This window comes from Nicotiana tabacum, chromosome 10 (genome assembly GCF_000715075.1).
Source record: "Nicotiana tabacum cultivar K326 chromosome 10, ASM71507v2, whole genome shotgun sequence".
Classification (NCBI taxonomy): domain Eukaryota; kingdom Viridiplantae; phylum Streptophyta; class Magnoliopsida; order Solanales; family Solanaceae; genus Nicotiana; species Nicotiana tabacum.
The window spans coordinates 31,674,341-31,687,414 of NC_134089.1; the positions used below are offsets into that span (position 1 = coordinate 31,674,341).

Genomic DNA, 13,074 nt, shown 5'->3' on the forward strand with positions numbered 1-13,074 from the left:
TCTTATATCCACTATACCCGTTTATTCGATCAAATTGTAGCATTGTTTCTGTTTGTTGTGATTGTTTACAATATGTGTAATCAACTCGATTAAGTTCGTCGATTAGTTGTTTTATAAATTCCTGTTTCTGTTAATGCTGATTGAAACAACTTGTTTATCTATTTTGGATTGATTGTTATCATTTGTTGTAGGTAATCAGTTAATTAGTTCTTGCCAATTAATTTGTTCTTGTTTGTTAAGTCAGTTAAGTTCGTCAATTGTTGTTGTGTATGTTTGATCTATGGCCACCTAATTTCAGAACATTGTCATTAAGTTGACAATGAACCTGCATTCACATTACCTGTATTCATGTGCATATTAATTCAAGTCTGAATTTCAGTTTCAATGATTCTGATGAATTCTGTGTTGTGTTAGTTTTGATTTAAATTCAGTTCAGTTGTTTCAATTAGAATTCAGCCTTCAGTTTTAGTCTTCAGTCATCAACTGATAGGTTTGAAATATAGGTGTTCAATAATAGGTTACTAAAAGTTTGAATTAAGGGCAGTAATATTAAGGGATTTTCAGGGGTGTTTGGGGAATAAAACAGTTAGTATAATACTTTATTGCTAGTGCTTTATCAATGAGGTATTAATTAATGCAATAATGGGGGACAAAGGGAATTGGGAGTGCTGAAAATAAGGGAAAAGGTATCCTTAATGGCTGATTGTTTAAAAAGCAGTTTTAGTGTTATTTGAGTGGAAATTTTCTGATTTTTAAAAGAAAGGGGCCAGGCAGACTTGTATAAGAAGGGGGTTAGGGACTGATTTCAAGAGGACAACCAGATAGAGAGGAGGAGAAAGATACACAGAGGCAGAACAGAGAGATAGAGAGGACTGAGAGAAATAGACAGAGAAGGAAAAGGAAGAAGAAGATAGAAAGAAAGAAAAATCAGAAACAGTAAAAACAGAATTCTACATTAGAAGCTAGTGTTAAGGTTGATTTCTTTTGGGGATTGAGGGTTTTCAGTTTGCCTTTTCGTAAGTCTTAAAAATCAGAAATACTGTTTTCCTTGAATCTGTCCAGATTTGTTTGTTCCTATTGTTTGGTTTAAATCTGAAATTTCCTAAGATTCTTGCTACTGTGCGTCTGGGTTTCACGGGTCTTGTTGTTTTTGCTCAAATCTGCTGAGTCATTGGCATTTTCTGTTGGTTTTTGTCGCTGCTGCTACTGCTGAACTCTACCTCTTTTACCCTCATTTCCAGGTACATATCTGTAGACTCATGTCATGAAAAGCTTCAACATTGCAAGTAAATGAAGTTTGGAATTGCAATTATGTCTTCTACTCATTTAAATCTCTTAGTTTAAGTTTAAGTTTTGTTTTAGTTTGTTAATATAGTATTATACTTGACATGATAAATTACTAGCCAATTGACTTCTTGAAGTAGTATAAATTCTACAATAATCTTATTATTTTAAAGTTTAGTGATGACATTTATTGTTTGAATTGTCGAGATAGGGAACATGGCAGAAAGTTGGCCGTTAATTAAATCTTGTGATATTGTTGGCTAAGTATAGGATAGTATGGAAATATCAAGAAACTACATTATTAGCATATCTCGTCAAATATCCGATTTTGTTTAAAGCTAGATGATGTAAGTTGTATTTTGGTCGTATATGGTGTGATAACGGTTATGTGTATAACCAATAGGTGAAAGGTGAATTGATATAATCCGTTATATTTACGATGTTGGAATATTGCGAATGGTTCGGATGTATAACTACGTTACATATAATGTCATTTTATTAAATCATCTTGTAGATTAGTTCTCTTTCCAAACAACAAATGGTCCATTTATTTGAGAATGTGTCTAACTAATTTCTTAAAAATAGTATAAAAAATAATGTCAATGATTTTTATAAAGTATAGATTTAGTGTTTGTAAATAGTTTGCATAGGCTGAGAAAGAAAATTGGTTTAATTTTATCTATCCCAAATTCAGTCATTGTACGCGAATTAACCAAATAATTTGACCTTTGGACTAAAAACTAGTTGCGAAGAAGAAGGTCAGATTTATAAATACTAAAATGCAACATTTAAGTCAAAGATATACAAAAATAGAGTTCGCTCTAAATATAACAATGAAAATTCTTCGAAAACTGTTAGTTTGTTTATCAAATTAATTCTTTTCCTAATTTTGACGCAATTTACTTTTTGGGTATACGAATATTGTATTCATGATAAAAATGGTAGTTTTAGTTATACGTTGTTTTTTTTCATATCATTAATTCTTTAAATTTGAGTAGTTTTGAGGTATATAATTCATACGTGTAAAATATAACTTGCGGTCAACACCTAATAAATTTTGAATTCTTTTCAAGAAATTTGGAGGCGTCCAAATCAGTGATTTCCCATGACTTTCATATTTAAAAATAGAGGGATAAACATTTGTAGAAATTTTATATTACCATCAAGAATATTTTGTGAAATTAGGGATACGTTCGCGTGACCTAATTACATTTTCTAAAGGCAGTTCGGATTATGCGTTCGCGCAACTTTGAGCCAAATTTTTAATAAAAGGAGATTCATCGGAGGATATTAAATTAATTTCGTATAACCCGAGATGTGCAGTTCACTATTTAATCATACAAGAGTGACGAATGTTCTTAATTTTATTTTAAGCACAATTTCGAACATCAATTTTTTATAATAAAATATAAAAAATATTATCAATCTTATTGTGTACACGTATGCGTGACACGATTCTTTACATTTATAAAATATATATAATACGAATATACGTACGCGTGATTCGTTTCAAGAAAGGCCTATAATTATAAACAATCTAAACAAAAGCGGTAACGAAATCATGCAACAAGAAAATATATTTAGTAAATCGAGATAATTAAGCCAAGTATAAAAATGGTTAAGCGACCGTGCTAGAACCACGGAATTCGGGAATGCCTAACACCTTCTCCTGAATTAACAGAATTCCTTACTCGGTTTTCTGGTTCGCAAAATGACAAACAGAGTCATATTCTCCTCGATTCGGGAGTAAAACTGGTGACTTGGGACGCCATAAAATTCCCAGGTGGCGACTCTGAAATAAATAAACAAATCTCGTTTCGACTGTCCTTTAATTGGAGAAAACTCTTTCACCCTCCGCGGGGGCGGAAAAAGGAGGTGTGACAATGTCATCAAACTTTTCATACGTTGTATGTTACGTCTTTTCATTCAAATACCTTCACCTCCCTCTGAAACATTGCATCTCCCCAGAAAACTACCGTCGTTTCAGAATCGGTTTCTCTCTCCCTCATAATTGTCTCTTCTCCCATTAAAACCCTCTCATCATTTTGAACGATCATATCTTCTCTTCAGTCCTTCTCTAGAACTTTCAAACTTCTTCTCTACCATGGCTAAAGATCAACCGAAAATCCCCTCTTTAGTTGAGAAAACCCTTGATTCTTCCATTTCTAGTGAAATGCCTCTCACCATCCCCTTTTCAACCACCACTATAGAGGATACTCCTAAACCTGACTCTCCTTCACCCTCTATTTCTTCTATCACCCCCTCAGACCTCTCTCTCCCTCTAAGTGTTGAGAACTCAACTTTTCATCTCTATCGCCTGAGATTCTTACTGTACAAAGCAAGGATGGAGAATAGAGTAAAGTTTCGCAGGTAGTAAAGGTCTCAGAGGTTAGGTTTGATCAGTCTACAGTTGTTCCCGTTTCAGAGTTTGTGGCACCCATAGAATCTCAAGAGAAAGAGGTTGTAGAAAACATATTGGCCATATCTGCTGATGGAATAGTGTATGGGGTGATCTCTACTATGCCTGTGTCTCAGGGGTAAGAGACTCAGTCGTTAGGTGGAGAAGTAACTGTGATTCTCCTTGAAAACCCTACACCAGAAGAAACTACTGGGACCCTTCTTAAAGGATCTGACCCCTCTCCTGATGAAACAAGTCAACGATCCTCTTCCCAGGTCAGTTTCGACCCTGCTCCTTCTCCTCACTTTGATGTTGAGCCCTTGGAAATTTTGGCTCCTGCTATGAGGTCTAGTGATGAAGAAGATCAAGATAATGTTGCTCTAGATGTGTTCATTGCCAAGAGGGGGGCATTAACCACTCCTGAGCCTTCTCCTAAGCGACCTACTACTAGGTTGCAAGCAAATGAGGCTTTTGAGTCTGTCCTGCAGAAGAGTAAAAGGAGTTACAAGAAGAAGAAAAAGAGGCTGGTGAAAAAGGAAGAGGTTGTGTGTGACAAAAACATTCATGTAGTGGAAGTAGATGAGGAAGCAACAGAGGAACCAAGTTCCTTGGATAAAAGGTCTCAGAAAAAGAAACGAGAGGAAGGTGTTGCAACATTAAGTTCAAAATCAGTGAAAAGTGGTGATAAGCTGAAACAAGTAGTGAGTGAACAGTCATTGTCTGATGAGGATATCTTAGTGAAGTCAAGTGGAAAGGGCAAATCAAGTGTGAATTCTGGGAAAGGAAAGTTGGAAACTGTGAGGGAACCTGATTCTGCAAAAAGAGTGAAACGAGAAAGTGTGACTGCTAAGGAAAGGCTGAGGTATCAAAAGGTTCTGTGGGGTCGTACTTTTGATCTAGAAATCTCTGAAATGGCTGGTATGAGGAAAATAATAGACATGGTAGAGTTTCAACAGTGGGGACATCAGTTCAAGATGGATGTGCCAAAAGTCTATGAGGATGAGGTCCAAATTTTCTATGCATACCTCTTTCCTATTGAAACTGATCATATTTGTGCTTTGGTCAATGGAGTTGATATTGTTTTGGATGCTGCTCTGCTTGGGGACATACTTAAGGTCCATGCTGATGGTATGTCCTCTGTCAAGAATGTGTGGGTCAAATTTCAGGAATTCTATTGTAAAGGAAGATGCAGTCCATCGGGGGGAACGGGTACACAAGAAAGCTTTGCTTCCTGTTTATCAGCTATTGTTTAAGTTGGTAAACAAGGTTCTTCTATCTCGTGCTGAGAGAAGGTCCATTACTTCCAAGTCTGATCTGTATTTGATGGAAGCACTGGATGGGTTCCGCACTGTAAACTTGCTAGCCATCATGATTGAGCACATGCAAAAGGTGGCAACTTTCAAAGATGGAAACCATGGTCTTCCTTATAGATTCCTTCTCATGCATGTCTTCAAGTTCTTTGATGTGACTCTGGGACAGCCCAAGACATGGACCAAGAAGAAGACCTTATCTCAAACTACTTTGGAAGAATGTGAATGTATTGAAAGAGATGGAGGAATAGGAACCACTTCAACAATCTCTCAGCTTATCAAGGCCCAGAATAGTGCTACTGGGGAGATTAGGAAGCTGAAGGCAAGGAATGCCATTCTGGAGAGTCAGCAAGCCCAAGGGGAACCAGGGTTAAATGAGGAGATCGCTCTTCTAACAAAAGTAAATGCTAATCTTAGGCACCAAGTGAAGAACCTGAAGGAGAAACTGCTCGCAGAGCAAATGTCAGCCAATGCCCGAATTGATCTCGTTCTCAACACTCTTGTTGCAGCTTCTAAGCCCTCTCCTTCTAGTCTCCCCTAGGCTAACCCTTTCAGTGATTAGTTTCTGGATTATCTCTTTTGCTTCTGATGACTATGGCAGTTATTTTTGTTTTTCTTTTATGGTGTGGATGGAATTTCCTTGTACTTCTCCTGATGATAACAGTCCGAATTTTGCCTTTGCTGTAATGTCAAAGGCTTATGTTTTATAAACTATCCTTTTTTGTTGTTTAATGCTTATGTTTCTCTGTTTCTCTTTTCTATCATGTTGTGCACACATATGTGGCATGAGTTAGTTAGGCTAGACTTCTTTATGTTGATTGCTTGCTTGTGTCTTTTCAATGATGCCAAAAGGGGGAAGTATAATTGAAAAAAAAAAGGAAACAGGGATCTAATTAAGGGGGAAGCATAAAGTCAGGGGGACTTGTGAAGTTCTTGTTACTTCATCTGGTTAATTTTGCTCTAAACATGTGTTATCAATTTCTAAGTTTGTCATCATCAAAAAGGAGAAAATTGATGGGTTTACAGTTCCTTAGCTTTATGTTTTGACGATCTAACAAACTTACTGTCAAAGAACCAGATAAGGAACCTCAAACACTTGGTACACAACTCAAATCAACAGACTCCAGCTAATGTGAGTCACCATGACTTCAGAAGATAGAGAATCAATACATGACCTGATACCCTTGTGTTTCCCTGACAGCAGTACGAAGTCAACTGTCTACAGCTGGACAGTGAATGCCTGCACTGTACACAAAAACAGTGCAGCATAGTTCAGCAGTCACTTCTCATTTGACCTACCAATTGACTACATCATTCAAGTGATGTCATCCATGTTGTATTAACATTAAATATTACAACAAAACAACACCAAGAGAATTCACTCAAACATTCAAGCATCTGACAATCAAGCATTCAATTCTCAAGTACATCAAGAACAAAGTATAACACTATTACGGACCAGTTCCTACAACTAGTATCATGTATGTCCTTAGTTGAGTTGTAACTTTGTAATTGTTCTTCATTATAATTCCTACTTTGCTTATCTAGAAGCGTTACTTAGGAACCCCTTGTAAATCATAAACCTTCAGTGTTTGTGTCGTCACTAGAGTTAGTCATGAGTTGAAGTCTTTGTAATAGGTGTATTGCAAAGTGGCTTGTAATAGGTGTATTACAACTTAGGGAGGGATTAAGAGTTTAATTCCTAGATTGCATAGATTGTAATCTAAAGTTGGTCATAGTGAAGTTGAAATCCTACCAGTGTAGGTCGTGATTTTTTATCCCTTTGAGCCGGGATTTTTCCACGTAAAACTTCCCTGTTTCATTTACTTACTGTTACATTAGCATTCTCGGTGGAAACCTATAAGGGACATGGTCTCTATATAGTTTGGTGGACTCATATATTCTATCACCATGGCGAAAACAAGACCATTGAACTACCAATTTTACTTGTAGAGTGCACTCAATAATAATTGCACTATAAGACTCTTTGAACATGGGTTCACGCACATATATTTAAGTAATTTTAAACAAATATAACATTATTATACATGATTTAGGGAGAGAAGCATGGATTCACGTGAACCCATATCCCTCAACTTGGAGAGGCCATCGGCTCAAAGAAAGCATAATCAAATTTTACTAAGAGAGTCAAAATATAAAGAAGTAAACACATTAAGAAATCAAAGGGATTCAATATATATACATGAAAAGAATTAACCTATTAAAATTTCCTGAGGAGAGTTAGCTTTGCCTTTTAAGAATACATATTATAGTTAAGTAAATCTCACTCAACTTGCTTAACCTTTGGGTTACAGTATCTTACACATAGAATAATTAAATTAATCAGTTCCTGCAAATTGCCACTGGATACCTAAACTTAGTTTTGGTTACAGCCTAACTGTATATTAATGCTGCAAGTGAATCAAAAAACACTACATAAAATCGCCATATGATAAGTCAAGTTATTAGAAAGGAAGATCAAATTGCAAAAATAACTTGAGCTTATTTTCTTCAGAGATCAAATAAGGTGGTTGATGAAGTCTATACAATTTGTTTGTCTAAGGAAAAAAGAATCAAGCCAAAAGGCATGCATTGTTTTACATTACAGAGATCTGGAAATAGATGATTGGATAATTACTCCCTTAACTAATAAAACAATTATGATATTATTGTTAGGAACACAAACCCTTTATTCTTGGAAAGCATACAGTATATTCTATACAAAAACCAACTTGTTCTTCCCATAACACTCTTGGGACAAAACTCAGCCCAATAATGAAGAAACAGATTCACTTCTTTCAATTATAGTTTCAACCATTCCAAGCAAGGACAAAGGCCCCAACAAAACCTAGAAGGATAGTAGTCTTTCATATAAACCTCTCTTCCATTTCCAATAATATAGAAACTGAAGGAGCGATTACGATCAGTCATGGTCACGCGAGTCACCGGGACAACAGAGATGGTGTGGCGCTCGCATATGATCCTTGCAGTAGTAGGTATTGAAGGCCTCTCTGCAATTACTTCAGAAGAGAACTTGTTAAGAAAATATGAATCAGCAAAGTAGGCTGGAGTGCACTGGTAAGCTTGGTTATTGCACAACTGAACTCCCTTTGCTCGGTGAAACACGTCATCTGGAACAGAACCTGCTCCACTTGTAGCGTTTACTTTCCGGGTTGAAAGTGTCCTCCTATGAAAACATGTCAAATTTGCACACCATATTAATCCTCTACATCAGTACCAAAATCTACAAGATACCTTAAATCATATGGGTAAGATACTGTTTGCTATAATGATGACCAAAGTCCTCGTCTTTCACACTTCATGGCATATACTTATGTTGAACTAGACAAGTCAAGTGCTTTAGAGCCATCAGTATCGGACAGAACTATTACAAAACCACACAGGGATTATATCCAAATTTTAGTTGTGATGGGTGTCAGTTAATGTGGGTATTTTGTTGGGCAATTGTTTTATTTTTTTGGACGTGGCGCAGGGCATAGAATGAAGCCAACACAATAAATACAGAATGCGTGATCATTCAGTTGACAACATCATGATTTCCTTGTTAATATGCATGACAAATTGAGTATAATAAATCAAAAGTAAAGATGGATTACCATCTAACAACAGCTACTTTCCGTGACAAAAGAGAACCACCACCTTGGCATGTTTGGCATTTGATCAGGCCACGAGATTCACATGTCACACAAGGAAGTTTCCCGTTACCTTTACACTTCAGGCATCTGCAAAAGAAAGATGTTTTTAGTAAATCGATTACAATTGTCCGACACCTCAAGGATTTGCACTTGTCTCCAAAAACGGTACCAGCAGAAACCATGAACGCAGAATGAAATTTGGATGCCTGAATAGTACAAAAGTAATCATCGGGTCTTTCATCTATACTTAATCAAGGAAAAATGAATAAACTTGACGAAGAAATGCACCACAACAATTAACAATCTGTCAAAAGCTCACATTGAGTCAGATCCGTCCTTGTGAGCAATTAGACCCCTTCCGTAGCAAGTAGGACACTGGGCCATTTGACCCTCCTTGTAAAACCCTGGCTCTTGATCTGCATTGCAAGTAGGACAAACTACATTTCCTCGACCATCACAAGCTGTGAAACAGTTAAGCAAAATTATGAAAATTACTCCAACTTCAACCCAAGAACCACAAGATAGGGAAAAAGGTAAAGACTACATAGAAGTTTATTTTTTTTACACTACTAACGATGCAAAATGATTATTCCACAAACAATGTCTATTACCTGAACATTTCTCTATAGTTTCCGAATGAGGAATTCTCAGTCGTGACTCCTTGTAAGGTACAAACAAAACAGGAAATTCAGACCTTAAATCCAATTCCCATATTCCCATTTCAGGCCCTTTATCTTTTCCGTCAATGCTGCCACTGGAGTATGGCTCCTTCTCTATAATTGTATCTCTCTCTTCTGCGAAAGTTTCTAGCGTCCCCACATAGACATTGCAGTCTTCAATTGCATGAATCTTCCAGGTCCGAGCTGGTCGACTTCCCCAACAGCAGCGATGGCCAACATGATCTATAAGCAACTCTCGTACTTCTACCTCGTCCAGCACTTGCCTGCCAAAACAACTTAGTTAATCAAGATGCTGTTGCAAAAATAATCATAACATAAAATTCAAAGAGTCAAAAAGGAAGAAAATATAGACGAAAGCACAAAACTATAGTAATAATCAGTAACACATGGAAATCGTCTTTATGTTGTAACTCTTCAAATATTGTAATCTCCTAGTCCTTTACATTACTTGTTTCAGAACACTAATTGATACACTGAAACCAGCAGAAGAGGTAAATAGTGCAACTAAGGAACCCATATTTATTAAGTATTTGAGATCATTACCATTACGGTTGCACTATTTTCAAATACTTAATAATACCATGTAATCGAGGCAAGACCTGTGTTGGGAAGAATGCTGTGTAATTACCTCCTTGCATCACTGGCAGTTTCACCTGCAGCTCCATAGTACCCACCCTGATAAACAATCCCTTGCTCTGCTACAAAAGAGAAAATAATTTATTCTCAAAACGCAATATTCACAAATAAGACATAGTGATGAAACTGCAGGGAAGTCATACGCATACTCTAGGGGAAAAAAGCACTTGTACCTTAGCGCAAGTGACCTAATCACAGTTGTGAATTTTACCAAGGAAAAACAAAAAGGGCATAAACATTCTCCTTAGTCGTAAGGAGAGGCGGAGCCAGGATTTTAAGGTTATGGGTTCTAATCTCATCATCGAACCCTAACTCGTCTTTTTTTTTTTTGGCAATCCGCTAGGCAAGCGCCTAGGGCTAAGTTTTTTATTAATAAAAAAACAGAAAAATACAACAAATAGGAAAAGTACAAATAAGGGGGACAATAGCACCGGTATTGTTACCCATATGCCTTGGCTATATAATCACTCCTCTGCGCCTCACACTGCCTTATGATGACAGCCTCATGTAGAGGATTCATGGTGTAGCTGTCGGCAACGTCTCACGAGGGCATATAATCTCATAACCGTGTGGATATTTTCCAAAGGCATAGGACCAAGGCAACACAAACCGGGCTAAACCTTACCTTACTAATCCTATTGAGGCAAATAAAAAGCCTCGCTTACTAACAAGCATGTAAAAAGAAAGAACTGGAAAGAACTCGTTTTAGTTACTGGGTTCGCAATTAAATATTTTTATATATTTAATAATTTTTTCAATACAAATACAGAGTTTAAACAAAAGCTACTGGGTTCGACCGAACCCATAGCTACCACACTACCTCCACCCCTGGTCGTAAGGCATGACCATCATATCATCCACCAAAATCAGGCAGTAAAAATTTTGCCAGATAGCTGTAATGTATTTAATGACAGATAATTCATAAAAGACACGGTATTGAAACTTAATGCAAGTGATAAAACCAGAGATTTGTGGTATTATCCAACTGCCAACCATGAATAAAGAAGCAACACCATATAGCGAACGGGTTAATAAAGAAGAATAGAGGGAAAAAAGTAGGTTCTCAAGCCACATTAGAGAAGATGCATTTAGCTCCATCTTGTAATACCATTATGAGAAGCTCGTAACTCAAAGCTAAAGGTAGGTCTATTACGCCCTTCATCAACATTCAATAAACTGAAAAGCCCCAAAGCTAGAAAACAATTAAAAATAGTTGTACTTGTACATTGTAATCAAACCAAGCAAATGGACTAAAATGGTAACAACACAAACTAAGGCAAAGATTAAGGACCTTTTGTTCTCAGCAATCGATCTTATCTCATTTTGTATATGTCACTCTTTCTTTCTTAGTTTATTCGAAAAAGAATGACATATTTTACATTTAAAACTCTTCAACTTTAAACGTCCCATTTAACCCTTAATGAATTATACTTATAGCCACAAAAACGTCATGGCAATTGGCATGTTTAAACCCACAGGTTCGAGTGGTACTTTTAGAATGTGCCAATAGTCTTGTTCGAATGGTACTTTTGGAATAGTCTTTCGTTTTTATTACAATCAATGCCCCGTCAAACACCACCTTTAAAATAAACTAGAGGGAGTATATAAAACTCAACACAAAATAAGCTAGTATGAGATAATATGTCGGCAGGGAACTTACCATAAAATTGTGGCTGAGATTGGGATTGGGGAGAGCTGACCAAGGGGGCATGGAGAGAAGGAGAGTAAGGAACTGACATAGAAGCAGCAGACCGAATCTCATCGACGCTGACTTCTGATCCGGCCAAAGAAGTCGTAGGAATCACAGAGCCCGCCCTTCCCACATTCTCATAAGAGCTCCATCTCTCACTCCCTCTTTGACCTGTTTCGCTTGCTGCTTTCCCTATTTTTAAAAGTCACATTAATCCAAACTTAAGCTATGCAAAAAGGAAAAGCAAGAAAAGATGATAAAATTTCACAGACAAGATTCACGCTTTAAGCAAAGCAGGTTTACAAAATGTGAAAAGCAAAAAAAGGGTATAAAAAATCTTGCAGAAATTCAAGTTTTAGGCATTTAGGCTATGCAAAATGGTAAAAGCAAGAAAAGGGTACAAAAATTGAACAGAAAAGAGTAAAGTTTTCAGCAATTAAGGTTTGCAAAAAGGAAAAGCAAAGAAAATTGTATGAATATTGACAGAAAAAGATTCAAGCTTTAAGCGATGAAGCTATGCAAAATGGGACAAGCAATAAAAGGGTATAAACTTTTTTACAGAAAAGAAACAAGCTTTAAGCAATTAAGCTATAGAAAATGGGAGAAACAAGAAAAGGGTATAGAAATTGACAATAAAGATTGAAGCTTTAAGCAATTAAGCTATAAAAAGGGGAAAAGCAAGAAAAGGGCATAGAAATTGACATAAAAGATTCAAGCTTTAAGCTTTAATGATGATGGAAAAGCCTAACCTGTCAACAGTGGCTCCTCCATTGCTCCTAACGAATTGAAAGCTCCAGTGAGTGAAGTAAATTGTTAATTTTAACATAATCTCCCCCAAGATGATATATAACCAATTTGCCTTAATGAAGAAGAAATAAGACAGTCGTATTGTGAGATATGTAGGAAAATTATTATCTTTCTCACACGCCATATGCTGTGGGGTCTAGAGCTCTGCTGGCACGGCCTGTGGAATTCTGCCCATTCACATGTGGAAAATACTTGGCAAATGTCAATATACTTATTTGGACATCCATGGGAGTGTTATAATAGATATCACATTATGGTGGATGTTTAGTCTTCTTCCATGATCTTCATCTCAAATGCTTAATGACATATTTAATGACATATTTTGTATGTTCAATGATGATGATCTTCCTCTCTTTCTATCTATATCTCTTAGTTTGTTTTGTTTGTTCTATATTGTTATTTTGGATTATATTTTATAACACGTTATCAGCACGAGGCTCTACCATCTCAAGAAGATCTTTGAGAAAATTAAGGTATAATTTTTCTCAAATTTGTATTTTTTTTAAAATGTCTGATATTACGAAAAGATAGTTCGTTGCCCTTAAAATTTCGGGCAAGAACTATATGACATGGGTATTGGATGCTGAAATCCATTTAGATGCAATGGGTCTTG

The 13,074-nt window shown here is 36.5% G+C and overlaps 1 protein-coding gene across 2 annotated transcripts; it reads right to left on the reverse strand.

Annotated features, from left to right (window-relative positions):
* Positions 1-7,639: 7,639 nt before the first annotated feature.
* On the reverse strand, positions 7,640-12,545 carry LOC107769317 (uncharacterized). Of its 2 annotated transcripts, none has more exons than XM_016588523.2 (7): positions 12,404-12,545; positions 11,625-11,846; positions 9,957-10,023; positions 9,260-9,591; positions 8,968-9,109; positions 8,610-8,735; positions 7,640-8,179 (listed from the first exon to the last, which is right to left on the reverse strand). In XM_016588523.2, exons 1-7 carry the CDS (start codon positions 12,423-12,425, stop codon positions 7,795-7,797), a joined length of 1,296 nt encoding a protein of 431 aa, XP_016444009.1. In that variant the 5' UTR covers positions 12,426-12,545; the 3' UTR covers positions 7,640-7,794. The 2 variants fall into 2 exon arrangements, with proteins under 2 accessions (XP_016444009.1, XP_016444008.1); XM_016588522.2 differs by having other exon boundaries at positions 9,957-10,026.
* Positions 12,546-13,074: the final 529 nt, after the last annotated feature.